This window comes from Scyliorhinus canicula, chromosome 24 (genome assembly GCF_902713615.1).
Source record: "Scyliorhinus canicula chromosome 24, sScyCan1.1, whole genome shotgun sequence".
Lineage (NCBI taxonomy): Eukaryota > Metazoa > Chordata > Chondrichthyes > Carcharhiniformes > Scyliorhinidae > Scyliorhinus > Scyliorhinus canicula.
Genome location: NC_052169.1, coordinates 26,044,405 through 26,071,904, shown reverse-complemented (window position 1 = coordinate 26,071,904; position 27,500 = coordinate 26,044,405). Strand labels below are relative to the sequence as shown.

General features: G+C 49.0%; 1 protein-coding gene across 6 annotated transcripts in view; it reads right to left on the bottom strand.

Annotated features, from left to right (window-relative positions):
* LOC119956740 (tropomyosin alpha-1 chain) overlaps positions 1–27,494 on the bottom strand; it is a 61,612-nt gene extending 34,118 nt beyond the window's left edge. For 3 of the 6 annotated variants that reach the window (XM_038784081.1, XM_038784082.1, XM_038784080.1), the window contains exons 1-5: positions 27,354–27,494; positions 25,569–25,694; positions 5,061–5,194; positions 1,388–1,505; positions 791–861 (exon numbers count right to left, since the gene is read on the bottom strand). In XM_038784081.1, the coding sequence (XP_038640009.1) occupies positions 791–861; positions 1,388–1,505; positions 5,061–5,194; positions 25,569–25,694; positions 27,354–27,467 (563 nt within the window). In that variant the 5' untranslated portion in view covers positions 27,468–27,494. Of the gene's footprint in view, positions 1–790; positions 862–1,387; positions 1,506–5,060; positions 5,195–18,713; positions 18,861–25,568; positions 25,695–27,353 lie in introns of those variants that run through there. The other 3 variants (XM_038784084.1, XM_038784085.1, XM_038784083.1) reach the window with 1 other exon arrangement.
* Between the last annotated feature and the right edge of the window lie 6 nt (positions 27,495–27,500).

Below are 27,500 nucleotides of genomic sequence, written 5' to 3'. Positions count from 1 at the left end.
AGTTCAAATTAGTAACATCTCAACTCACTCACCTAGAAAATAGGAAACGAGTTAAGAATCCCTTGCTCAAGGCAAATTAGCTCGTCAATTCTCTTCAAAAAGCGTAAAGAAAAGAATCAACTGCTTTTAGGGCCACGTCTGAAGGAAATAAAACACCAAAAGGTTGCAGAACGCAGAGCAGGCAAGCAAGGGGAGGGGAAAGAGCTAATCCTAAATTCCTAAACACCACGCCACTTCTCATTACGCACACGAGGTTTGCCCTCTCCCGAGCGTTTAGACAGCGCATGACAGCACGTGGTGTGAGTGAGGGGCCAGAGAGCGTATTAATTCCAGTACCTTTCCTTCTGCTGCCTCTAAAGATTTCAAGGTTTGGTCCATAACTCTAACCTCCTCTTCCACTCGACGAGCTCGACTAACAGATCACGAGAAATGCAGGTGGCCACAAAAGAGTGTGCAAATGAAAGCATGCAGTGAAGAAGAGAGAACACGTTAAAAACCGCAAATGGGATAGAGCCAAGACATTTAAAATCTGGATGAGTTTCACTGGTGCCTTAAGTCTTTGAGTACAGGATTCGGTGTGTCAGTTCCCCAATAATTGATTGTTTTCATAGCCAACAAGTTACATTATAAAAATTAGGACCTCCCCCCACCCACCCCAATAAAAGGAGGCTAGGATTCAGTGTCGTTGTACTCAAAGACTTAATTTTTCTAGTTGCTTTGCATTTCACGGTGATAAGCAGGTTGGTTTTTAGCTCACAGACCGTGCACAGCAGTGAAAGACGATACATACGATTCAGTGAGTTCAGCTCGCTCCTCAGTCCTCTCCAAGTCACTCTCAATGATCACCAGCTTACGCGCTACCTGAAGAGACAAAACAAGAGTGAAGCAAGGACTTCAGAGAGCCTTCTTGGCCGTGATAAATTGTCCCTCAGAGTCCAGGTTAGTTGGGATTACGGGAATGAAAATGAAATGAAAATTGCTTATTGTCATGGAGTCGGCTTCAATGAAGTTACTGTGAAAAGCCCCTAGTCGCCACATTCCGGCGCCTGTCCGGGGAGGCTGGTACGGGAATGGGAATGGGGAGGGAAAGTGGGCCCAGGTAGGCTGCTCTTTCAGAGGGTCGGTGCAGACTCGATGGGCTGAATGGCCTCCCTCTGCACTCTTGGCATTCTATATCTATGTCTAACAATCTACGTATAAGGTTTGTGGGAAATGGAAAAATGTCCTGCTGATTTTAGGGATGAGCAATAAATGCTGGCCCTCCCAGTGATGCTCACGTCTCGAGGAAGAATTAAAAAGTTAAAGAAAATTGAAATCTTAAGGATTATGTAGCTTTTGGTCTGGACTTTATCTTCCCCACAAAATCTGTGTTACATGAAGGACCCACCTCTTCATATTTGCGATCAGCCTCCTCTGCAATGTGCTTGGCCTCCTTAAGCTGGATCTCCTGCAGTTCCATCTTCTCCTCATCCTTCTGGGCCCTGTTCTCAATCACCTTCATGCCTCTGAGGAAGCAAACAACATGGGAGATGAGCACAAAGCCACAAAAAAAAAGCAACAGTTTAATCATGCAGAGGTGAGTCACTGGGATACCATGGCAACCCCCTCCCCCAGCATCTTACCAATACGGCTTTGCAGGATTGGCTCCACGTGGTTCCCAGGACCTCTCGTTCCCTTTTAGATTTCACCTGTACATTCCCTTGTGGTTCCTGGCCTGGCCTTCGGACCTGGCCTATCAGCATTCCCCCACCTGGTCTCTTCACCTCTCCTGATCATAGAATCCCTGCACTGCAGAAGGAGGCTATTCGGCCCATCGAGTCTGCACCGTCCCTCCGAAAGAGCACTCTACCCAGGTCCATTTCCCCGTCCACTCCGCCCGATACCCATTACCTAACCTCGACACCCCTGGACACCCAGGGCAATTTATTCTGGCCAATCCACCCACGCTGACACGGGGCGAGCGTGCAAACTCCACACAGACAGTGACCCAAACCGGGAATCGAACCCAGGTCCCAGGCGCTGTGAGGGAGCAGCGCTAAGCACCGTGCCACCGTTAGTGAAATCTCGGCCCTGCTATTGTTGTTGTCAATTGTATCACACTTCATCTTATTGCTCATCCTCCAATGACAATCCATGAAGGGAAAGGAAGGTCTAAGTCAACAATACTTTCAACTCGGGCGGCACGGTGGCGCAGTGGATAGCACTGAAAATAAAAATTGCTTATTGTCACAAGTAGGCTTCAATGAAGTTACTGTGAAAAGCCCCTAGTCGCCACATTCCGGCGCCTGTCCAGGGAGGCTGGTATGGGAACTGGGTACGAGAACTGGTACTGGGACTGCAGCACTGAGGACCTGGGTTCGAATCCCGGCCCTGGGTCACTGTCTGTGTGGAGTTTGCACATTCTTCCCGTGTTTGCGTGGGTTTCGCCCCCACAACCAAAAGATGTGCAGTGTAGGTGGATTGGCCATTCTAAATTGCCCCTTAATTGGAAAAAATAACTGGGTACTCTAAATTTATAACTAAAAAAGAAAAAAAACCCAAAAACAATTACTTTCAACTCAAACTATTTCCTCATCCGGAAAAATCATGCTGAGCTGGAGACCGGACACAGGCTTCATTCACGCCAGGCCTCAGCGATAATGTCATTGACACCAGGCCACTCGGCCAGCATTGTCCCACGCACTCTACAGAACACACGAGAGTGGTTAATCTTTAAAATGTAACTAATCCCTTGGAAATATCAAATGATTAGAGAAGGTTAACTATGCTGATATAATCGGATGGAAAGCAGAGTGGTGTTGTTTCAGATTGTGCATCTTCACTGCCGCAAGTGGAGCTGGGAGGGGACAACTGGGAAGCAAACAAAGTTTGATTTGAGAATGACCTCAGCTGCCAAGACTGGTAGGTGCTACGTTTTGAGGGATAAGTTAAGGAGTTGGGAGGGAAATGAAGAAAAGAACTAATGCTATCTTTAAGTATGGCTTTTGTAGATTAAGTTCCGTTCCTGAGCTTTTAAACTTTTAACGCAACATACAGAGTAATAAGACGACAATATACCTTCCAACTCCCTCAATGTTACACTCACTTCCAAACCATGTATTGATGCCAAATTGGTCATTCCTTTAAACCTTCATACTGAAACAGTAGAGAATGACAGCCAAGCTCATTCCTGGCAACACAATGGTCCAGCAGCCCCAGCGGACACCCTGGCCTGGCTATCATAGTGGGGGAAGTGGAGGGGTCTTCATGTTAGAAAGCCAGGCATAAAACCCAACAATTGGCCAAGCTTGTGACTGAATCAGCTCAAACCTGTGCCCCTCTCCCATCCCCAACACCAGGGTTCAAATCCGGTCTTGGGTCACTGTCCATGTGGAGTTTGCACATTCTCTCTGTGTCTGCGTGGGTTTCGCCCCCACAACCCAAAGATATGCAGGGCAGGTGGATTGGCCACGCTAAATTGCAAAAAAATAATTGGGTACTCTAAATTTTTTATTTTTTAAAAAATAAATTTAGTGTATCCAATTAATTTTTTTCTAATTAAGGGGCAATTTAGCATGGCCAATCCAATTGTAGTTTCAGTCTCCATTGATTCATTCCCCAAGAGTTTAAAAAAATTATTTCCCTCATTATACATTCAACTTCGAGGGGAGAGACATGTACAAGGTTTTAGTCATCTGGAGCAGCGAGAGATAAAACCTACACTAGCAAAGGGATCAAATGGCCAGCATGGTGGCACAGTGGTTAGCACCTGTTGCTTCATAGCTCCAGAAACCCAGGTTCGATTCCGGGCTTGGGTCACTGTCTGTGCAGAGTTTGCACGTTCTCCCCATGTCTGCGTGGGTTTCCTCCGGGTGCTCCGGTTACATAGAATTATCATAGAAATTACAGTGCAGGAGGCCATTCAGCCCATCGAGTCTGCACCGGCTCCTGGAAAGAGCACCCTACCCAAGGCTAACACCTCCACCCTATCCCATAACCCAGTAACCCCACCCAACACTAAGGGAAATTTTGAACACTAGGGGCAATTTATCATGTCCAATCCACCTAACTTGCACATCTTTGGACTGTGGGAGGAAACCGGAGCACCCGGAGGTTACTTCCCATGAAGTCCCGAAAGACGTGCTTGTTAGGTGAATTAGACACTCTGAATTCTCCCTCGTGTTCCCAAAACGGGCGTCGGAGTGTGGCGACGAGGGGATTTTCGCAGAATGCAAGAACCACGAGCAAGAGTAGGCCACCTGGCCCCTCGAGCCTGCTCCGCCATTCAATGAGATCATGGCTGATCTTTTGTGGACTCAGCTCCACTTTCCGGCCCGAACACCATAACCCTTAATTCTTCAAAAAAAACTATCTATCTTTATCTTAAAAATATTTAATGAAGGAGCCTCAATTGCTTCACTGGGCAAGGAATTCCATAAATTCACAATCCTTTGGGTGAAGAAGTTCCTCCTAAACTCAGCCTCAAAATAAGGGGAAGTAGATTTAGGACTATGTCCCCTAGTTCTGCTTTCAGCCGCCAGTGGAAACAACCTGCCCGCATCTATCCTATCTATTCCCTTCATAGTTTTATTTGTTTCTATCAGATCCCCCCTCATCCTTCTAAATTCCAACGAGTACAGTCCCAGTCTACTCAACCTCTCCTCATAATCCAACCCCTTCAGCTCTGGGATTAACCTAGTGAATCTCCTCTGCACACCCTCCAGCGCCAGTACGTCCTTTCTCAGGTAAGGAGGCCAAAACTGAACACAATACTCCAGGTGTGGCCTCACTAACACCTTATACAATTGCAGCATAACCTCCCTAGTCTTAAACTCCATCCCTCTAGCAATGAAGGACAAAATTCCATTTGCCGCCTTAATCACCTGTTGCACCTGTAAACCAACTTTCTGTGACTCATGCACTAGCACACCCAAGTCTCTCTGCACAGCGGCATGTTTTAATATTTTATCTTTTAAATAATAATCCCTTTTGCTGTAACTTCATTACAGTGTTGATGCGAGCCTACTTGTGACAATATTAAAGATTATTATAGTGTTTTAATCAGCAGCAAGGTTCCTTACCTTTCACTCTCATCTGCAGCCTTCTCAGCCTCCTCCAGCTTCTGCAGAGCAGTCGCCAGACGTTCCTGGGCCCTGTCCAACTCCTCCTCAACCAGCTGGATGCGCCTGTTCAGCGAGGCAACATCTGCTTCAGCCTGGGGCGGAACAACAAACACTCAAAATCCAGGACAAACACAAGGTAGCACGACCAAGAATGAGGCCACCTTGACGAGTAAAGCTGCTCGTAGACATGGCCCACCTTTACTGGTTTTTGCAACACCCCAGCGTTCGAAAATGTCTTATTTGGATCTTCCCATGTATTTGCTTGGAATGGGGAAACAAAACACATATTCACCGCAGCAAGCCTGCACTTTCCAAGTGATGAACAGTGCCCCTTTAAATTGGGCGGCACAAGTGGTTGGCACTGCTGCCTCACAGCACCAGGGACCTGGATTCGATTCTAGCCTTGGGTGACTGTCTGTGTGGAGTCTGTACTTTCTCCTCGTGTCTGCGTGTGTTTCCTCCGGGTGTTCCGGTTTCCTCCCACAGACCAAAGATGTGCAGGTTAGGTGAGGTCGTGGGGATAGGGTGGGGGAGTGGGCCTGGGTAGGGTGCTCTTTCGGAGGGTGGGTGTAGACGTGATGGGCAGAATGGCCTCCTCCTGCACTGTAGTAATTCTATTCTAAATTATCTGCAGTTACTAGAATGAGGACCTATCCCACAAACAATTGGATTTGCAACTTATTTATCAAAGAAACACGCTTTAAGGTTAACCATCTGGGAACCACAACACATACAAGGAGTTTCCAAACATGGAGCCTCAGATAGATTTAGGGCTGATCAAACTGAACTAAGTTTTGATCAATTGCTTCTCGTTATTACATGCCCAAGGTCATTAGAACTAAAGGGCCCATTTAGATAAAGGTTACACCATCCCACCATGTTACAGTTCTACAGGTTTTGCATAAAATGAAAAGCACACAATAAAAAACAATAAAACATCAGTCCCTGCAGAGAACGTTCACTAGAAACTGCTTTCAATCCTTAACCCTCAAGAATTCACAAGCTCGTCATCAATTTGTATACAGGAACAGGCCATTTATCCAACAGGGGGTTAATGTCGGTGTTTAATGCCTCCCTCCATCATCCTTCATTTTCTTTTCCCAATTAAGGGGCAATTTAGCGTGGCCAATCCACCTAACCTGCACATCTTTGGGTTGTGGGGGTAAAACCCACACAGACACGGGGAGAATGTGCAAACTCCACACGGGCAGTGACCCAGAGCCGGGATCGAACCCGGGTCCTCAGCGCGGTGGGGCAGCAGTGCTAACCGTGCCGCCCCCCCCCCCCCCCATCGTCCTTCACTTTGCCCCATCAACACCTCATTTGATTAATTTCTCTCTCGCGTCTTTATCTAGTTTCCCCTTAAACACACCCAATGCTCTTCACCTCAACGACCCAGAGTGGGGAGAATGTGGAACTCGCTACGCTTTCCAATTTCTGACTGAATTTCTTGGTGACTTGAATAGATTCATAGCCCCCACTGGCAACAAACGTTTGGTGCCTGCGCACAGCGAAGGACACCAGAGGTGAAAGCTCAGCCCTCACTCAGAGAGGGAAGAATGAAAATGAGGAGCTCCTGCACGCCAGAGCCAAGCTGGCAGATTTTTGGTGGAATCGATCCCCTCCTAAAGATGACACATTCCTGAAGAGGTACATTTACCCACGCACTCCGACAATGATGTACTGGAGCAGGAGGAAACCTCTTGAAGTATTGCTTCAAAACAGACTGAACCTTCTCAACTACAAACCCAATGTTACAAACTGCCCCATCAATCGTAATGAGGGCAGGTTCATTGGAAATTAACCAGCAATAAAGGTGTGGAAAGTCAACACACTCCTCACCCCCAGCCCAACCCCCAGCCCAGCCCCCCCCCCCCCCCCCCCCCCCCGCCTGCCCCCACTCAAAGCTCCAGCCCATGTATAATCTGCCTCATCATGGATTCCATCTCAAATCAACCTCCTTCCAGGGATGGTCATTCCTCTCTGGTTATTCGGAAACACTCAGATCAACCTCAGGAAGCCAAGAGAAAAATCATTTGACCATGAACAACTTATATTTATTTAGCCTCAGTAACGTAGTAAAACCCCCCAGGGTGCTCTACAAGAGTGGAACGTGTTTGACAGCCAGCTCAGAATTGGGAAAGTTGACTAAAAAGATAGGTTTTGAGGAACGTCTTGAAATAGGGAAAAAAGGTAGAGAGGCAGCCAAATGTTGGGACAGAATTCCAGAGCTTGGGATCTTGACAAGTCAAAGATGTGGGCTGGTTAACGTCGGAGATACTGAGGCAGCCAGGATTAGAGGGATATCTCGGACCGCCGTGAGGCATCACCGAACTAGGGACGGGCTAGGCCATGGGAGGGACTCAAAAACACAATGAAGAGTTTAAACTGAAGTACTGGCAGACTGCAGGTCAATGTTGAAGAGTGGGCACAGGGGTGATGGGTGAACAGGAATTGGTATGAGTCATGATATGGGCGGAGTTACAGGTGACCTCAAATGAAGGAGGTTGCAGAGGAAGGTCACGAGGAGAGCATTGGAATCCACGATTCTGGAGGTCACAAAAGCATGGGTGGGGGTTACATCAGCAGATGGACAGACTGGACAGGCAATGGTATCATTTTCTGCTCCACCCAACCTCATTTGACCGCATGGAATCGTGTCCAAGATTCTCAGACGAGCAAAAGAAATTCCAGAATATTCTCAATTCACCCTGGCTGCCGTTCTCCAGGTGACATTCCTTCCCCCTCACCCACCTCGCAAGACACTTTGCCATCTGTTCCCATGTGTGTTGAACATCCCCTACTCTGGAAGTCTACTTTGCCATCCAATCCCCAATTCACTCGCTTCCCTGAGATTTAAAAATCGGTCCATCCCGTACGAACATATGAATTAGGATCAGGAGGTGGCCAATCAGCCCCTCGAGCCTGCTACCCCATTCAATATGATCATGGTTGATTTGATTGTAACCTCAACCACACATTCCGGCCCATCCCCAATAACCTTTCACCCCCTTGTTAATCACGATATCTATCTGGTTCTGCCTTAAAATTAGTCAAAGACTCTGTTTCCACTGTCTTTTGAGGAAGAGAGTTCCAGAGACTCACGCCCCTCAGAGGATGAATTCTCCTCACGTCTTAAATCAACGACCCCTGATTTTTAAACAGAGAGCCCCTCGTTCTCGATTCTCCAACAGGGGAAACATCCTTTCCCCATCGGCCCTGCCAAGGACCCTCAGGATCATAAACGTACTCAACGATGGAGTATCGATAACCCTCTGAGGAGTATATTTCTGAAGATTCCCAACCCTTTTGAGTGAATAAATTTCTCCTCATCCTAGCCCTAAACTAGGTGCAGGCTCGATGGGCCCAACAGCCTCCTTCTGCACTGTAGGGGTTCTATGGTGAACGTTCAGCCGGACTGGGCAGCTGATTTGCCGGTGTAAAGAGGGGTGTTTAACTCTTTCTGGGGACAGAGGGGATGTGTCTCCTGACTCGGAGTCCAGATGGTGTTCAGGTTGGGGTGGGGGGGGGGCTCGGAGAGAGAGTGTCGATACGTAGGTGAGGGAAGGAAGATGACAGCAGACAGGGGGAGGAAAGTGGCTTCACCCAGGGCACATTTTGTCTGGTTATGAGCCCGATCAAGGTTTGATTTTAATATCTGACGGACAAAGAGAGCACGGGTGATGGAGGGATGGGTTTGGAATGAGGTAGGGACAGAGAGACAGAATAAGGGATAGAGAGACAGAGAGAAACTCAAGGGAAGGGGTCAGTCTCTCAATCTGTTCTAGTCTGGTTTATAACGGTAATATTTGTGTGTGTGTGAATGTTGCTCAGAGATTGTGTAACTGGGAGGCTGGGTGTGCTGGGCTGTTGTAGGGAGAGCTGTAGGAAAAGAGGGAGAATGAGGGAAATGGGGGAGAGCGCCTCCTGGGATCTTGCTGTGCATTCAACAAACTGTAATTGCAACAGTGACCAAAGAAATGGTTCAAGGTCAGTCATGTACTGTCGAATTTTTGAATTAAAAGTTCCTAAATCTGTACACTGGAGAGAGAGAGAGAGAGAGGGTGGAGGGAGAGAGAACCACTGTTTTTAAATCCATCCTCCACTTGTGAAGTTGGTGGGAGAGGGACGTGATTTGAAAGTTGTTTAAGGTGAAGTTTTATTCCTGGATGACCTTAGTGACCACAATTTGGTGTCTTTCGCTATTGCAATGGAGAGGGATAGGGCCATACAGCAAGGCAAGGTTTATAATTGGGGAAGGGGTAATTATGATGCGATTAGGCAAGAATTAGGGAGCATAAGATGGGAACAGAAACTGTCAGGGAAAGGCACAAATGAAAAGTGGAGCTTGTTCAAGGAACAAATACTGCGTGTCCTTGATAGGTATGTCCCTGTCAGGCAGGGAGGAAATGGCCGTGTGAGGGAACCATGGTTCACAAAAGAGGTTGAATGTCTTGTCAAGAGGAACAAGATCTTGGTTTCGGACAATGCTCGGCACAACATCGAGGGCCGAAGGGCCTGTTCTGTGCTGTACTGTTCTATGTTATCCTGTCTGAATAAAAGATTTGATTGGAAGTATTTGCAACTCCCATAAACTCCAATTTAAAAAATGACATCATGAAGGGGACCATTCAGCCCATCGTGAATGAACAAGCTCTTTGTACGAGTTCCACTTCACCAATCCTTCTCCATAGCCCTGCACATTTTCCTCCTTCAAATATTGACCCAATTCCTTTCTGAACCAAATCTACCTCCACCACTCACTGGATTGTTCTGTGCAACAAAAAAAAATCTCATCTCCTCTGACCCATTCAGCAGTTGCCATAAATCTGTGTCTGCCCTCACAGCAGAAGCAGCTTCTCGTTAATTGTTTCGTTCAATCAAACAATTTTGAACATCTTTTAATTCAATCACAATGTTCTTGCAGCATAGATTTGCTGAGGATACGAAGATAGGAATTATAGCAGGTTGTGAGGAGGACCCAAAGACTCCTCAGGGGAATATGGATAGGTTAGTGTGAGCAGCCAGAAAAATGGGGCATAATGTGGGAAATTATGAAGTTGTCCACTTTGCCAGGAAGACCAGAAAAGCAGAACGTATTTGAAATTGACAGAAACTTCTGTGATGAATGTAACAAATTGCCATATTTTATATATTTTTTGCAGTAATGTTATTAAAACCTGGGCTAAGGATGCATTCAGACAGTCTGACTCCTAGACAGGTGATTAAGGTGTTGTAAAAGTGAGATAAGCATTGATTTTCAGGTCAAGTGTTCTGCTAATAGATCTTGAGAGCCATTTACTTGTTTACAGATAGCTAGCTAATGGAATATTGTTCACGTCTGAAGGACCCATGGGGTGTAGATAATTTGAGGTAGTGGGCGGGATTCTCCCTTCTGGGGACTAAGTCCCCCACGCCGGCAGCAAGAGCAGCGCCAACCACTCCGGCATCAACAGCCCCCGAAAGTGAGGAATTCTCCGAACTTTCGGGGCTAGATGGACGGCGGAGGGGATGGCGCTGCTCCAGCCGGCGCCGAAGGGCTGGCGCAAGTTCACGCATGTGCGGATCGGCCGGCTTATTTCCGCGCATGCACAGATTGGCTGGCGTATTTCCACGCATGTGCGGGGGGGGGGGGGTTCTCTTCTCCGTGCCGGCCCCCGGGCAATATGGTCCGCCTGCAGATCGGTAGGCCCCGATCGTGGGCCAGGCCACCATGGGGCGCCCCCGGGGTTGGATCGCCCCCTGCACCCCGCTGAGGACCGCCCCCGCACACTCACCTGCCAGGTCCCGCCGTGCGTGAAGCGAGTAATTCACGCCGGCGGGACTGGCCAAGACTGGATGGCCGTTCTGCCCATCGAGGCCCGGAGAATTGCCGGGGTGAGGGGCGCTGTCAACGGCCCCCGACCAAGGCCTGAAAAACGCCGCCAGAAAATAGGGTAGCCGGCTGGGGGATTCGCGCCTCCCCCTGGGGATTCTCCGACCCAGTGGGGGGGGGGGGGGGGGGCTGTCGGAGAACCCCGGCCATTGTGTTTGGTCCTGGCTAAACGAGACAAGGGACGTCTTTTAAGAAGATATATAAAAGAATGGCTGATGCTCCAGATGATGTAGTTAATGGGAGGAACCCAGTTTGTTTGAAAAGTCAGTTGGCCCTAGAACTCTCATCTGAACAGAAGTGTTTCAGTTTGGTCCGTTCTTTCACCAAGGACTCTGTACAGAGAAAAGCAAGTAGAAACCTGATTGGTAACTTTCAGAAGTGGTATTTGAAATACACTGGTTTGCTTAACTGAAATATCATGGCAGGTTTAGGAAGTTAGTTAAGGTTTCTTCTTTTACTGAAGAACTTCACCTCAGGAGAAGGTGCTAAATTGGGGGAAGACCAATTACAACAATATTAGGCAGGAACTGAAGAATGTAGATTGGGGCAGATGTTTGAGGGCAAATCGACATCTGGCATGTGGGAGGCTTTCAAGCGCAAGTTGATAGGAACTGAGGACCGACACGTTCCTGTAAGGGTGAAAGATAAGCGTGGGAAGTTTAGGAACCTTGGATACGAGAGATATTGTGAGCCTAGTCAAAAAGAAAAAGGAAGCATTTGGCAAGTCTCGGAGGCTGGAAACACACGAAGCCTGTGTGGAATACAAGGAAAGTAGAAATAAACATAAGCCAGGAGTCAAGAGGGCTAAAAGGGGTCACAAAAGCCATTGGTCAGCAGGATTAAAGAAAATCCCAAGGATTTTTATACATATACAAAGAGCAAGAGGGTAGCCAGGGAAAGGGTTGGCCCACTCAAGGACAGGGAGGGAATCTACGAGTGGAGGTAGAGGAAATGGGCAAGGTATTAAATGAATACTTTGCATCAGTATTCACCAAAGAGAAAGAATTGGTGGATGAGGAGTGTGGGGAAGGGTGTGCAGAAAGTTTGGGTCATGTTGAGATCAAAAAGGAGGAGATATTGGAGGTCTTGAAAAACATTAAGGTAGACAAGTCCCCAGAGCCTGATGGGATCTACCCCAGAATACTGAGAGACAAGGGAGGAAATTGCTGAGGCCTTGGGAGAAATTTTTGTACGCTCACTTTCTACAGGGGACGTCCCAGAGGATTGGTGAATAGCCAATGTTGTTCCTTTGTTTGAGAAGGGTAGTAAGGATAATCCAGGGAACTACAGGCCGGTGAGCCTTATGTCATCGGTAGGGAAATTATTGGAGAGAATTCTTCGAGACAGGATTTGCTCCCACTTGGAAATAAGTGAACGTATTAGCGAGAGGCAGCATGGTCTCACTAACTTGATTGGGTTTTTTTGAGGAAGTGACGAAGATGATTGATGAGGGTAGGGCAGTGGATGTTGTCCATATGGACTTCAGTAATGCCTTTGACAAGGTCCCTCATGGCAGACTGGTACAGAAGGTGAAGTCACACGGGATCAGAGGTGAGCTGGCAAAATGGATACAGAACTGGCTCGGTCATAGAAGACACAGAGGAGCAGTGGAATGGTGCATTTCTGAATGGAGGGCTGTGACTAGTGGTGTTTCGCAGGGACCAGTGCTGGGGCCTTTGCTGTTTGTAATATATATATGTATAAATGATTTGTAGGAAAATGGAGCTGGTTTTATTAGCAAGTTTGCTATGACACAAAGGTTGGTGGAATTGCAAATAGCGATGAGGATCATCAGAGGATATAGATCGGTTGGAGACTTGGGCGGAGAGATGGCAGATGGAGTTTAATCCAGAAAAATGTGAGGAAATGTATTTTGGAAGGTCTAATATATATGGGAAATTTACAGTAAATGGCAGAACCTTTAAGAGTATTGACAGTCAGCGAGATCTAAGTGTACAGGTCCACAGGTCACTGAAAGGGGCAACACAGGTGGAGAAGGTAGTCAAGAAGGCATACGGCATGCTTGCCTTCATTGACCGGGGAATTGAGTATAAGAATTGGCAAGTCATGTTGTAGCTGTATAGAACCTTAGTTAGGCCACTCTTGGAGTATAGTGTTCAATTCTGGTCGCCACACTACCAGAAGGATGTGGAGGCTTTAGAGAGGGTGCAGAAGAGGTTTACCAGGGGCAGCATGGTGGCGCAGTGGTTAGCATTGCTGTCTGACGGTGCCGAGGTCTCAGGTTCGATCCTGGCTCTGGGTCACTGTCCGTATGAAGTTTGCACATTCTCCCCATGTCTGCGTGGGTCTCACCCCCACAACCCAAAGATGTGCAGGCTAGGTGGATTGGCCACGCTAAATTGCCCCTTAATTGAAAGAATGAATTGGGTACTCTAAATTGAAAAAAAAAAAGAAGAGATTTACCAGGATGTTGCCTGGTATGGAGGGCATTAGCTACGAGGAGAGGTTGGAGAAACTTGGTTTGTTCTCACTGGAACGACGGAGGTTGAGATGCGACCTGATTGGGGTTTACAAAATGATGAGAGGCATGGACAGAGTGGATAGTCAGAATATTTTCCCAGGGTGGAAGAGTTAATTACTCGGGGGTATAGGTGTAAGGTGCAAGGGGCAAGGTTTAAAGGAGATGTACGAGGCACGTTTTTTTTCTTTAAACACAGAGGGTGGTGGGAGCCTGGAACGCACTGCCGGGGAGGTAGTGGAAGCGGGGACGATCGTGACATTTACAGGGTATCTTCAGGGGACGGGGTTTTAGGTTAGACAGGCAGCATGGTCAGTGCAGGCTTGGACAGCTGAAGGTTCTGTTCCTGTGTTGTACTTTTCTTTGTTCTTTGTTGTAAGTTAACTTTAAAGCTATTTCTTTGTTGCTAATGTGGTTAATTCTGGGCTTAAATTAAAATTAGTTTTAACATAAAAGATCCTATTAGTCGGAGTCATCACTCCTGTGGGGCAGTAAGATTTCCTCACAGTTTTACAAATTGAAAATAGTCGAGTTCTCATCTAGGGTCCTAATACTGCAGAATGCTGCGGTACAGATGGATCTGGGCACCCTGGTTAATGGATCACAAAAGGTTAGCATGCAGGTACAGCATTAGGAAAGCAAATGGAGTGTTGGCCATTATTGGAAGGGAGATGGAGTAGGGAGGTCTGGTCTGTACAGCGTATTGGTGAGACCACATCTAGAGTATGGTGTACAGTTTGCATCTCCATACCTAAAGGTACTTGCACTGACAGCAGTTCAGAGAAGAATCACTCAGCTGATTCCTGTATCAAGGGGTTGTCTTAAGAGGAAAGATCGAGCAGGTCAGGCCTGTATTCATCAAAGTTTATAAGAATGAGGGGCGATCTTATCGATTTCTGAGGAGGCTCAACAAGGTTGAACGCAGAGAATATTTCCCCTGCTGGACGAATTGAGAGCGAGCGGCACCGTTAAAAGGGGCTCCCATTTAAGACAGATGAGGAGAAATTCGTGCTGTGAAGAGAGTGGCTGGCCTTTGGACCCAGTGGAGGCTGGGTCATTGAATAAATGGAAGGCTGAGTTACACAGACTTTGTTTGTTGACAAGGGAGTGAAGGGTTTGGAGGAACAGGCAGGAAGGGTAGAATCTGATCAGCCATAATCTTATTGGACGTTGGAGCAAGTTCGATGGGCTGAATGGTGGACCACGCCTGTTTTGTATGATCTTTTGACCTCTGCTCCAGCCCTTTATCTCTGGTATTATTTTACTAAATCTCCTTGGCACCCATTGGCCTCGGCAACCTTCCTAAAGTGTGGTACTCAAAATTAGACAGGTCTAATTGGTGATTTATAAAAGTTAAACGTAACTTCCTGGTTTTTGTATTCAATGTCCCTGTATGTAAAAGGCCCACGGTGATGGATGCTTTTCTAAAAATAAAATCTTCCTCGTCTTTTCCTGGCTCCTTCACAGATTGGTTTGTATCTAACCGATCACCACATCACATCACATTTAGCACGCAACCAAGAAGCTGATCCTGGACGGCAGAATATTTAAAAATCCATCTTGCTCAGCAAGCTACAGACCTTCCATTTTAAAAAATGACAATATAAAGATCAACACATTCCAAGACCCAAGGACACGGAAAACCCCCCAATCCAAGGCACGCTCAGATTCTATTTCACACAAAGGTTCGACTTGAGCTTTTCTATGCCAAGACCGCACCCCATTTTACTTTGGTTCTCAAAGGTTTATCATTCCGAGGGGCTAAAGGTTACGACAGCTTCTAGCAGCATTTACGATACTCCCTAGTGGAAAGTTGCCTAACTCCAGCAATGCTTGTGTTGGAGTGGAGAAGGCTGAGAAGGCAATAAGCTGACAAAGTGCTTAGCACTGCTGCCTCACAGTGCCAGGGACCCGGATTCAATTCCAGACTCGGGTGACTGTCTGTGTGGAGTCTGCACGCCCTCCCCGTGTGTGCGTGGGTTTCCTCCGGGTGCTCCGGTTTCCTCCCACAGTCCAAGGATGTGCAGGTTCGGTGGATTAGCCATGTGGCCTCCTTCTGCACTCTCTGGATTCTATGGAGGAGATTTGATAGAGGTGCTCAAAATCATGAGGGGGCTGGGCAGAGTAGACAGGGAACCACTCCTAAAAGGATCAAGAACAAGAGGGCCAGATTGAAGTAATTTGCAAAAGAAGCCAATGCGATGGGAAAAAAATCTGCACTCAAATAGCTGGAGTCTGGAATACACTGCCTGGAGAGGCAGGTTCAACCAGGGCATCCAAAAAGACATGCGATAATTATTTGAAAAGAAATTTGAAGGGGTACGGGGGAAAGGCACGAAGCCAGAATGCTCATTTGGAGAGCTGGTGCTGACATGATGGGCCGAATGGCCTCCGTGTGCACCGTAACAATCCTGGAATTCTGCTCAGCCTCTCCCCATGTGGCAAAATGTCAACAGACGTTATGGAGACTATATATGGTCACCATTACATTACTGCCATTCTGCAAGATCATTGAATGGGAACAATTAACTGAAGTCAGTTATCTTGAAGATTTTCACTTAAAAAGGCCAAGCTGTTTCACAAATGTTACATGAATATGTCTCCCTTAACTGTTTAGTAGCACAGAACAGATCGCTGGATAAAAAAAAGACATGAACCATAAAGTTTCCGTTGCTCAGGCGGACGTGCCTGACCTTAAGCAAGCAAAATCTCTCAGGAAAACATCGGAGCCCCCACCCCGACATAGTTGCACCCTCGAGCAATATTTTGGCAGGCGGATGCGCATCGTATGTGCTCCCCTGACAATCAAGCAGGCAAATGAGCCCATTAAGGGCCCGTCTGCTTTTACAGATGGCGGGTAGTCCAATTGGTCAAGCGGCCTTTACATTTTGGCTTCAACCTCGATCCAGGGCGTGATGAATGGTCTGGGCTCAATTAAATTCAAATAGGTGTCTGGGGACTGAAGAATGTCAAATCTCAAGGGAAAACAATTTATTTGGCATGAAAAAAGGGTAATTAATCCAATTGGTCTTTAGGGGCCTCACGGTAGCATGGTGGTTAGCATCAATGCTTCACAGCTCCAGGGTCCCAGGTTCGATTCCCGGCTGGGTCACTGTCTGTGTGGAGTCTGCACGTCCTCCCCGTGTGTGCGTGGGTTTCCTCCGGGTGCTCCGGTTTCCTCCCACAGTCCAAAGATGTGCGGGTTAGGTGGATTGGCCATGCTAAATTGCCCGTAGTGTAAGGTTAATGGGGGGATTGTTGGGTTACGGGTATACGGGTTACGTGGGTTTAAAGTAGGGTGATCATTGCTCGGCACAACATCGAGGGCCGAAGGGCCTGTTCTGTGCTGTACTGTTCTATGGTCGAGATGGTGCCATGGTATGGTGAATACAGCTACTGTCCCCCATGCTTTTGTTTATTCAAAACAGCAATGGTGCAATGTCTGGGCATATTCCTTTTGTCTGCAGAGGACAGGTCCCTGTACATATGTAGCTTCGCGCAAGCAGAAGTGAGCTCCATTTACAAGCCCAACTGATAATCTTAAATTGGTTGCCAGTGCAATTCCCAGCACACTCAGGATTGTTCAGCAAGTGCTGCCCATTCACAGAATCATGCCGAGCATTAGACCCGATGTTGGTTGGATGCAAGGTTTATAGGCTGTATGTCCCAATTGGTGAACTGTATCAAACAGCCTCCCCCATCAGCTGTTCACTGTGGGCAGAGTGCAATTGTCCTCAACCAACCCGTGCTTGCAAAATTTACGCCCATGGGTAATTTGCTGGAGGCGAGGTGCAGTATTACAATGAGGAAAATGGAGAGGAAAGTTGGTGCAATGACACCCGGGGGAAACCCACACAGACACGGGGAGAACGTGCAGACTCTGCACAGGCAGTGACCCAAACCGGGAATCAAACCTGGGACCCTGGCGCTGTGAAACAACAGCGCTAAACATTGTGCTACCGTGCTGCCCTCTGACTGGAGACTGATCAAACTGGAGATTGGTCATTCAGGAAGGTGCCAAACACATCGGGACACTTTGTGGGGAACGTGCAGGTGTGGTAAGGTAGCACAGTGGTTAGCACTGCTGCCTCACAGCACCAGGGACTTAGCTTCAATTCCAGCCTCGGGTGACAGTGTGCAGTTTGCATGTTCTTCCCGTGTCTTTCTGGGTTTCCTCCCACAGTCCAACGATGAGCAGGTTAGGTGGATTGGCCATGCTAAATTGCACCTTGGTGTTTAAAAGGTTAGGTGTGGTCACAGGGATAGGGCGGGCTTTGGGCCTGGATAGGGTGCTCTTTCAGAGCGATGGTGCAGGCTCGATAGGCCAAATGGACTCCTTCTGTACTGTAGGAATTCTATGAAGTCGAGGCATCGAAGGAAATGCACAACCCATCAACCCAACCCTTCAAACACTGCCGCACATTGTGGCAGAGACTCCAGATCGCACATTGAACCTAGCCTGGCAGCAAAGTCCTCCTCAATCCCGGGGGGGGGGGGGGGGGGGGGGGGGGGGCAGCCCAAGGAGAGGAGATGTCCCGGATAAACACTTTATTGGGGCTGATTAGGAGTTTTTAAAAACAGACAGTCTGCTTTGAGCTGATTAAACCCTGCGGCAGCCTCGCCTTTGTTCTGACCACTGGCAGAAACTGAGAGGCCAGCTTGAAATAGACAGTGGATTAAATCAAAGCAGAGCCCCCAGGACACCCCAAAACACTCGGGGGGGGGGGGGGGCGCGAAGTGGAGATCACCCCATATTCGTCTCCTGATTCATTTTACACCCAAGTACACAACCATAACTCAATGCACACACACAAAGAGGTTTAACCTTTCAATGAACTCATTATAGCGACTAAACCAGGGTGCACAGGAATCAGAAAACGAGTTTCTCAATCAAATGCAATCTTCAAAACCGAGGAAACCAGGGAATAAACCTACAATTAAATGCAAATCTGTAATTAGGAGGAAAACTGCTTTGAAGTGTGCATTTTAGTCTGGCTAATTAACATTTAGGAAATAGGCATATTTGTGCCTGTTTTTTCCCCATCTTAAATGGCCTCCTTCCTTCCACATCTCGAGGTGCAGAGTCCTTTTATAAACAGGTAGGTCTGCTGCTGATAACCAGGCCAGATTATTTCCGAGGCTGCTGTTTTTTCCCCTTGTTCTGGGTGTAGGGGGGGAATTGGTTACAATCCCCATCCACCCAGGATTACATTGTAACCGCGCCTCTATCCCCAGCCCCTCAAGGTGACTCTCTCACTTGCTCTCGGTTGTGTCGCTCTGTATCCACTTCTCGCTGCAGCCTCTCCGCTTTCTCCTCCGCCACATCTGCCTGGTCCTGCAAACTCTTAATCTTCCTCCTGACTGCATCCACCGACATGGCGCAGGACATCAATCCCAACACACACACACAGCCAACCCCCCTCTCCTCCTCCCACACAATCCCCCCGCCCCAAAAAATCAAAGCTCAGCCTGGAAGAAAATCCCCTTTAACACAAACCAAACCCTCTGCTCGGCCGGCTCCCAATGCATTTGGCACCGGAAGGAAGGCAGCTGTTAACCCTCTCCCTCCCGCACTGCAAATAAATGAAGCACAAATTGGGGAGGGGAAGAGGGGAACATGTCCAACATCTTGGCAAAGCGAATTCAGGTGGGAACCTCTGGGTTGCTGTATTTTTGTTGAGTGTTTTTTTTGTTGGTTGCAGGAGCCACGCCTGGAAAGTAACATTGTGGGAAATGTCACAGGAGTTTCACCCCCGGATCGCGTCACCAGGGGGGGTGCTGGGCAATTTCCAACACTGCACAGTGGGTGCAAACACTCCCCCCACCCCCAGGGGGTGCTGGGCAATTTCCAACACTGCACAGTGGGTGCAAACACTCCCCCCACCCCCAGGGGGGGCTGGGCAATTTCCAACACTGCACAGTGGGTGCAAACACTCCCCCCACCCCCAGGGAGTGCTGGGCAATTTCCAACACTGCACAGTGGGTGCAAACACTCCCCCCACCCCCAGGGGGTGCTGGGCAATTTCCAACACTGCACAGTGGGTGCAAACACTGCCCTCACCTCCAGGGGAGGGGGGGGGGGTGGCCAATTTCCAACACTGCACAGTGGGTGCAAACACTCCCCCCACCCCCAGGGGGTGCTGGGCAATTTCCAACACTGCACAGTGGGTGCAAACACTCCCCCCACCCCCAGGGGGGCTGGGCAATTTCCAACACTGCACAGTGGGTGCAAACACTCCCCCCACCCCCAGGGGGTGCTGGGCAATTTCCAACACTGCACAGTGGGTGCAAACACTGCCCTCACCCCCAGGGGGTGCTGGGCAATTTCCAACACTGCACAGTGGGTGCAAACACTACCCCCCCCCCCCCCCCCCCCCCCCCCCCCCCCCTTCAGGCAATGCTGCAAAGATCCTGACTGCTGAATCCACAGTATATCCTGGGAGGGAGGAGTCTGTACCCTCCAAACACATCAGTATCTTTATGAAATGATACATCAAAACACTTGAAATGTATATCGCCCAGTGGACTTCTGTAAGTGTGGTCCCTTCTTGCAAATGCAGGAAATGTGGGAACTAAATGTGCGCAGCAAGATCCCACAACGAGCAATGTAACAAAATTACCACACGCCCAGAACAAAAAAAAGCTTTCTTTGCCCCGTTCAATCGGGGTGGTCAGGAGGAATTATTCAGAAGCGGTCATTTTGCCCAATCTCGCTCAACTCCTTCTGGGCAAACCTGCAGCGTGGAGACGATTGGTTGAATTGCAGTGGGGGGGCCTGGGTCCCTGTGGCGGTATGTGTGTGGGAGGGATGGACACTCTGTCCCCCTGGCTGTGTGGAAATAGCTCACCATGCTTTCTGCATTTCAGTAGTGCCTGCTGCTTCAATAGGGATTCAGTGGCTGTAATGTGTTTTGGAACAAACATATTTAACCTGTGCCCACAAGGGCCAACAGATGGCATCATGCACCCAACATGCAAGGCATGTTTCACCTCCACCCTGACACCTGATTAACCATGACCTCTGATTGATAAATAATTGAATAAACTATTTAATGAAGGCAGTATGCTGATGAGGAAGCTGCCTTCTCACATCTGGGCCGAATATAGCCTGGAATGGTGCAATTAATACTCTCTCACACTCTGGACTGTAAAGAAACTTGCACTCTCTTCGAACAAGCCACCTCTACATTCTCATTGCCAGCTTCCATCAACTGGCTTCTGCTCAAACTGAGGCTGGCTCAGAATGGGCCAGTACTGTGCTCTTGCACATTGCTAAGTGACGGCTGCACCTTTGCTGTAGCTCTCTGTAACATTTCTAGACCAAATACCTCCACTGTGTTACTGAGGGAGTACCGCACTGTCAGAGATGCCATCTTTCAGATACAATGCTAAACACTGCCTGTTCTCAGCTGGGCACAACACAATTTTGAAGAGAAGCTGGGAAGATCTGCCAAGTGTCCTGGCCAATAATTATCCCTCAAATGTCCCAAAAAAATACACTATCTGGTCATAATTGCATTGCTCTTTGAGGGGTCTGGCTGTGTGAAAAAAGCTCGGCATGCTTTCTACATTTCCTGATATGGAGATGCCGGCGTTGGACTGGGGTGGGCACAGTAAGAAGTCTTACAACACCAGGTTAAAATCAAACTCGTTAGGGCAGCACGGTGGCGCAATGGGTAGCATTGCTGCCTCACAGCGGCGAGGTCCCAGGTTCAATCCCGGCTCTGGGTCACTGTCCGTGTGGAGTTTGCACATTCTCCCCGTGTCTGCATGGGTTTCGCCCCCACAACCCAAAAATGTGCAGGTTAGGTGGATTGGCCGTGCTAAATTGCCCCTTAATTGGAAATAATAAATTGGGTACTCTAAACTTATAAAAAAAATCGAACACATTTGTTCCGAATCACTAGCTTTTGGAGTGCAGCTCCTTCATCAGGTCATCGCTCACCTGAGGAAGGAGCTGGGCTCCGAAAGCTAGTGATTCGGAACAAACGTGTTGGATTTTAACCTGGTGTTGTAAGACTTCTTATTGTTTCTACATTTCAACAGTGGCCGGTGCTTCAATAGGGATTCAGAGGCTGTTTTGTGTTTTGGAACAAACACATTTAACCTGTGCCCACAAGGGCCAACAGATGGCATCGAGCACCCAACATGCAAGGCATGTTTCACCCCCACCCTGATAACTGACACCGAGACAGACACAAACCTTCATGAAAAGCTGCATGGGTTCATAGAACATAGAACATAGAACAGTACAGCACAGAACAGGCCCTTCGGCCCTCGATGTTGTGCCGAGCAATGATCACCCTACTTAAACCCACGTAACCCGTATACCCGTAACCCAACAATCCCCCCATTAACCTTACACTACGGGCAATTTTAGCATGGCCAATCCACCTAACCCGCACATCTTTGGACTGTGGGAGGAAACCGGAGCACCCGGAGGAAACCCACGCACACACAGGGAGGACGTGCAGACTCCACACAGACAGTGACCCAGCCGGGAATCGAACCTGGGACCCTGGAGCTGTGAAGCATTGATGCTAACCACCATGCTACCGTGAGGTTCATTGTATAGTGCATAGGTACAACTGGACTCAGTGACCCTGGGGATTGGGGGGGGGGAGGAGTGTGGGGGGGGGGGGGTGTGGGAGGGAGTGGTGGGGGGGGGAGTGGGAGGGAGTGGGGGGGGGAGTGGGAGGGAGTGGTGGGGGGGGGGAGTGGGAGGGATTGGTGGGGGGGGGGGAGTGTGGAGGGGGGGAATTAACGAGGATGGTCACGCCTGATTACTACCCAGCTCCTCCTCTGCAATATTGGTTACTGTTAAGACTGGAAGCAGTGAGGGCAGCACGGTGGCGCAGTGGGTTAGCCCTGCTGCCTCACGGCGCTGAGGTCCCGGGTTCGATCCCGGCTCTGGGTCACTGTCCGTGTGGAGTTTTCACATTCTCCCCGTGTCTGCATGGGTTTCGCCCCCACAACCCAAAAATGTGCAGGTTAGGTGGATTGGCCGTGCTAAATTGCCCCTTAATTGGAAATAAATAATTGGGTACTCTAAATTTTTTTAAAAAGACTGGAAGGAGTTGTTATTGATAAGCTACGATCCAGCTGCCCATGAAAGGTGACCATCTGGATAAGACCCCCATCGATAGCCAGTTATTGCCCCACACATAGGACATAGAACATGAATGGGAGTAGGCCACTCGGCCCTTTGAGCCTGCTGTACCATTCAGTAAGATCATGGCCGATCTGGCTGCGATCTGACTCAGCTCCAACCGAAAGCTAGTGATCGGAACAAATGTGTTCGATTTTTTTTGCCTCTCATAACCCTTGTCTATCAAAAATCAAACTCAGCTGTGAATAAATTCAATGTCCCAGCTCCACCTCCCCCCCCCCCCCCCACTCCGCCCAACAACTCTCTGGGGGAAAGGATTCCACAGACTAACAACCTTCTGAGAAAATCTCGTAAGTCTTAAATCTCATATCTCTTATTCTTAAACTGTGTTCCCCAGTTCTAGACTCTCTCACAGGAGAAATCATCCTCCTGGTATTGACCCTAACAAGTCCCCTCAGAGCCTCATATGTTTCAATACCTCTCATTCTTCTAAGCTCCATTTGGTAAAATATAGGAACAGAATTAGGCCACTCGGCCCATCTAGTCTGCTCCGCCATTCAATCCTGGCTGATATTTTCTCATCTCCATTCTCCTGCCTTCTCCCCATAACCCCTGATCCCCTTATTAATCAAGAACCTATCTATCTCTGTCTTAAAGACACTGAGTAATTTGGCCTCCACAGCCTTCTGTGGCAAAGAGTTCCACAGATTCACCACCCTCTGGCTGGAGAAATTCCTCCTCATCTCAGTTTTAAAGGATCGTCCCTTCAGTCTGAGATGATGCCCTTGGGTTCTGGTTTCTCTAGTTTTCCCTACAAGTGGAAACACCCTGTCCACATCCACTCTATCCAGGCCTCGCAATATTCTGTAAGTTTCAATAAGATCCCCCCTCATCATTCTAAACTCCAAAGAGTACAGACCCAGATTCCTCAACCATTCCCTGTGTGACAAGTTCTTCATTCCAGGGATATGGGGCCAATCTGTTCAACATTTCTTCATAAAATAAGCCCTTCATCCCAGAAATAAGTTTCAATTGTATCCCTCTTCATATAAGGAGACTAAAATTATACACAGTACTCCAGATGGGTCCTGCCAATGCCTTTCCCAACTGCAGTAAACATCCCTACTTTTATAATCCATTCCCTTTGCAATAATAAACATCATGGCACAGTGATTAGCACTGCTGCCTTACAGCACCAGGGTTTGATTCCGGCCTCGGATGACTGTGTGTAGAGTTTACACCCATGTCTGCGTGGGTCTCACCCCCACAACCCAAAGATGTGCTGCGTAAGTGGATTAGCCACACTAAAATGCCCCTTAAATAGAAGTTTTAAAAAAACAAAATAAAAAGATTGGGTTACAGCAATAGGGTGGGGAGTGGGCCTAGGTAGGGTGCTATTTTGGGGGGCCGGAGCAGACTTAATGGGCCAAATGGCCTCCTTCTGCACTGTCGGGATTCTATGAACATTCCATTTCATTCTTCCCTTTCAGTGATAGTCCAGCTGGATTGGGTAGGGTGGGGGTGGGGAGTGACTAATTACTAACCATCTCCCCTTGTTCTGGAATGGTGCATGTAACAGACACTGGGCAAGGGAAGGATGGATCTTGTCTGCCAGGCTGATGGTGGAATACTCCATTGTTGCCCACAGTTAAGATTAAGACATGAATAACGGGCATTTGACTTAAGTATTGGGATCCACTAACAAACCAGCAAAGTGTTAAATTCTTCGATAAACAAGCCAACACTATCAATGAAGGTGAAGGGGAGAGAGGAGCTTTCTTTCCACCTCTTGGTTTGATGACTTTCTCATCGTGATTGTCCAGAAACCCCCCAGGTTCCAGCTCTCAATACAGGTTTACCCATCTCAATCTGAAAAATATTCCCCTATCTCACACAATCTGCTCACTATTTTGACACACTGGACAGTAATTGGGAGTGAAGCAAAGAATTTGATCCCCTTGTCATCAGCAATTACTATAAAACATTAAAATAAAACATTTCCCTGACTGGAGATCTCGGGGAGCTTGGGGGTGTGTGGGGGTGTGGGGGGATCTGTAAACTCTGAAAGATTGGGGATGATTTGAAATGGAATTTCCGCCCGATTTGGGAGTCGGTGGGGCGATCACTTCGTCTCCGAAGGTGATACATTGGCCGGGTCAGGAACCTTGCTGCACATTCTGTCCAGCCCACCCAAGCAGAGTGGAATCCTGAAATAATAGGGACATGGGCAGCACCCAAAATGTCTGAATGACATCCTGAGTTAGAGTGGGATTTACACGTGGGATTTACAGCTTCCCCAGAATTCTGTAACATGGGTTGTGTCAGATTTGTGGCCATCTGGCTAAATCCCAGCCCTTTGCTCTCCAGAATGCCAGAGATATAAGTGCTATTCAGAATACTCTGCATACTTTTCCTTTTAAGGAATATCCCTCACTCACGTAATCTCAACTCGTATTGGAAATAGATGGCGAGGGGCTGGGAGGGAAGGTGGGAGGGAGGGAGGGAGGGAGTGAATTCTTGCTGCTGACTATTGGAGCCGAACATTTTCTGATCTCTTTTAGGGCAGCTTATATCCCTGTCGTTTTGCACACTTGTGCTCTAATAGGGAATGTCGAGTGGGGCTTCCCTAATTAGCTTAAACATGTTAAACACCCCTGTGGCACAAACTCTCAGGGGGGCAGGTCCCTCGCCTGCTCAATGCCATATAAAGTGCTGGTCTATAAATAAACACACCTCCCACCCAACTCAGGGCTGTGTGCACATACATCTAATCTCGTCTTAAGTCTCCAAGGGATATTTTTAGGGACAATCTTGTAGGGTGTGGAGTGGGGGGGGGGGGGGGGGGGGGGGTGGAGGTTGCTGTCTACAAACTTAGAGGGAAAACCTTGAAACAATAGCAGAATAAACGCAAGAGGTTTTTTTTTAAGGTTTGAGATGTGAGGGAAATCAGCCAGGATTGAAATAGTTGGCAGAGTTTTGAAGCAAGTTGTGTGTCATACTCACATCAGTGGCTTTTTTCTCAGCTAGTTCCAGCTTCTCCTGTGCATCTTTCAAGGCTTCAGAGTATTTGTCCAGTTCATCTTCTGTGCCTTTTAGCTTCTTTTGCAAGGCCACCAACTCATCTTCCAGCTGCCGTTTGTTTTGTGTGCGAGTAGCAGACGGTGTAGAGAGAGGCACAGAGAGAGAGAGAGAGAGCAGAGGCCGGCGCAGGAGTCCAGTGTGTTCAGAGAGAGAGGGGGAAGGAGATGGAGAGAAAGAGAGAGAGAAAAAGAAAGCAGAGAGAGGTTAAAGGGAGCGTCCATTCACCAGTACCTTAGTGGCATTTTCCTCGGCCAGTAGCTGCCGCTCCTCCGCTTTGTTAAAATCTTCCAGGAATTTATCCCGTTCATCCTCCACCGCCCGCAGTTTCTTTTCCAGTTGCAAAGCGTCATCCTCAAACTAGCAGAGATTGCAAGATGCATTAAAGGCAGAGTGTCAGCTTGGAGACAGAGCGCTTTGCAAAGGAGCCCCAAAGAGAATGAGCCATTGCTGGAGCAGCCGCAGGATTGGGAAAGGATCTGCCCCATTCCCCACTCTGCAAAAACATTCCCAGTAACCAGCATTCACTGAGGCTAACACATCCTGCAGCCCGGGATTCCCGGGATGGGCTCTGTGTTCCCGGGATTCCCGGGATGGGCTCTGTGCTCCCGGGATTCCCGGGATGGGGTCTGTGCTCCCGGGATGGGGGTCTGTGTTCCCAGGATGGGCTCTGTGTTCCCGGGATTCCCGGGATGGGCTCTGTGTTCCCGGGATTCCCGTGATAGGCTCTGTGCTCCCGGGATTCCCGGGATGGGCTCTGTGCTCCCGGGATGGGGGTCTGTGCTCCCGGGATGGGCTCTGTGTTCCCGGGATGGGGGTCTGTGCTCCCGGGATGGGCTCTGTGTTCCCGGGATTCCCGGGATAGGCTCTGTGCTCCCGGGATGGGGGTCTGTGCTCCCGGGATGGGCTCTGTGTTCCCGGGATAGGGTCTGTGTTCCCGGGATGGGCTCTGTGTTCCCGGGATTCCCGGGATGGGCTCTGTGTTCCCGGTATTCCCGGGATAGGCTCTGTGCTCCCGGGATGGGGGTCTGTGCTCCCGGGATGGGCTCTGTGTTCCCGGGATAGGCTCTGTGCTCCCGGGATTCCCGGGATAGGCTCTGTGCTCCCGGGATTCCCGGGATGGGCTCTGTGGTCCCGGGATGGGCTCTGTGGTCCCGGGATGGGCTCTGTGTTCCCGGGATAGGGACTGTGCTCCCGGGATAGGGTCTGTGCTCCCGGGATAGGATCTGTGCCCCCGGGATGGGCTCTGTGGTCCCGGGATGGGCTCTGTATTCCCGGGATAGGGTCTATGCTCCCGGGATAGGGGTCTGTGTTCCCGGGATGGGGTCTGTGTTCCAAGGATGGACTCTTGTTCCCGGGATAGGCTCTGTGTTCCCGGGATGGGCTCTGTGGTCCCGGGATGGGCTCTGTGTTCCCGGGATAGGGTCTGTGCTCCCGGGATAGGGTCTGTGCTCCCGGGATAGGGTCTGTGCTCCCGGGATAGGCTCTGTGCTCCCGGGATGGGCTCTGTGTTCCCGGGATAGGGTCTGTGCTCCCGGGATAGGGTCTGTGCTCCCGGGATGGGGTCTGTGCTCCCGGGATGGGCTCTGTGTTCCCGGGATGGGGTCTGTGCTCCCGGGATAGGGGTCTGTGTTCCCGGGATGGACTCTTGTTCCCGGGATGGGCTCTCCCAGAGGGGGTGTGGATTTGGGAATGTCGGGATGGGCTAACCTGTTTGCTCCTGTCTTCTGCCGCTTTCTTGTCGGCCTCCGCTTGCTCGGCTCGGTCCAGCGCGTTCTCCTTGTCCAACTTCAGCATCTGCATCTTCTTCTTGATGGCGTCCATGGCTGCGGGATTCCCAAATGGGGAGACAGGGAA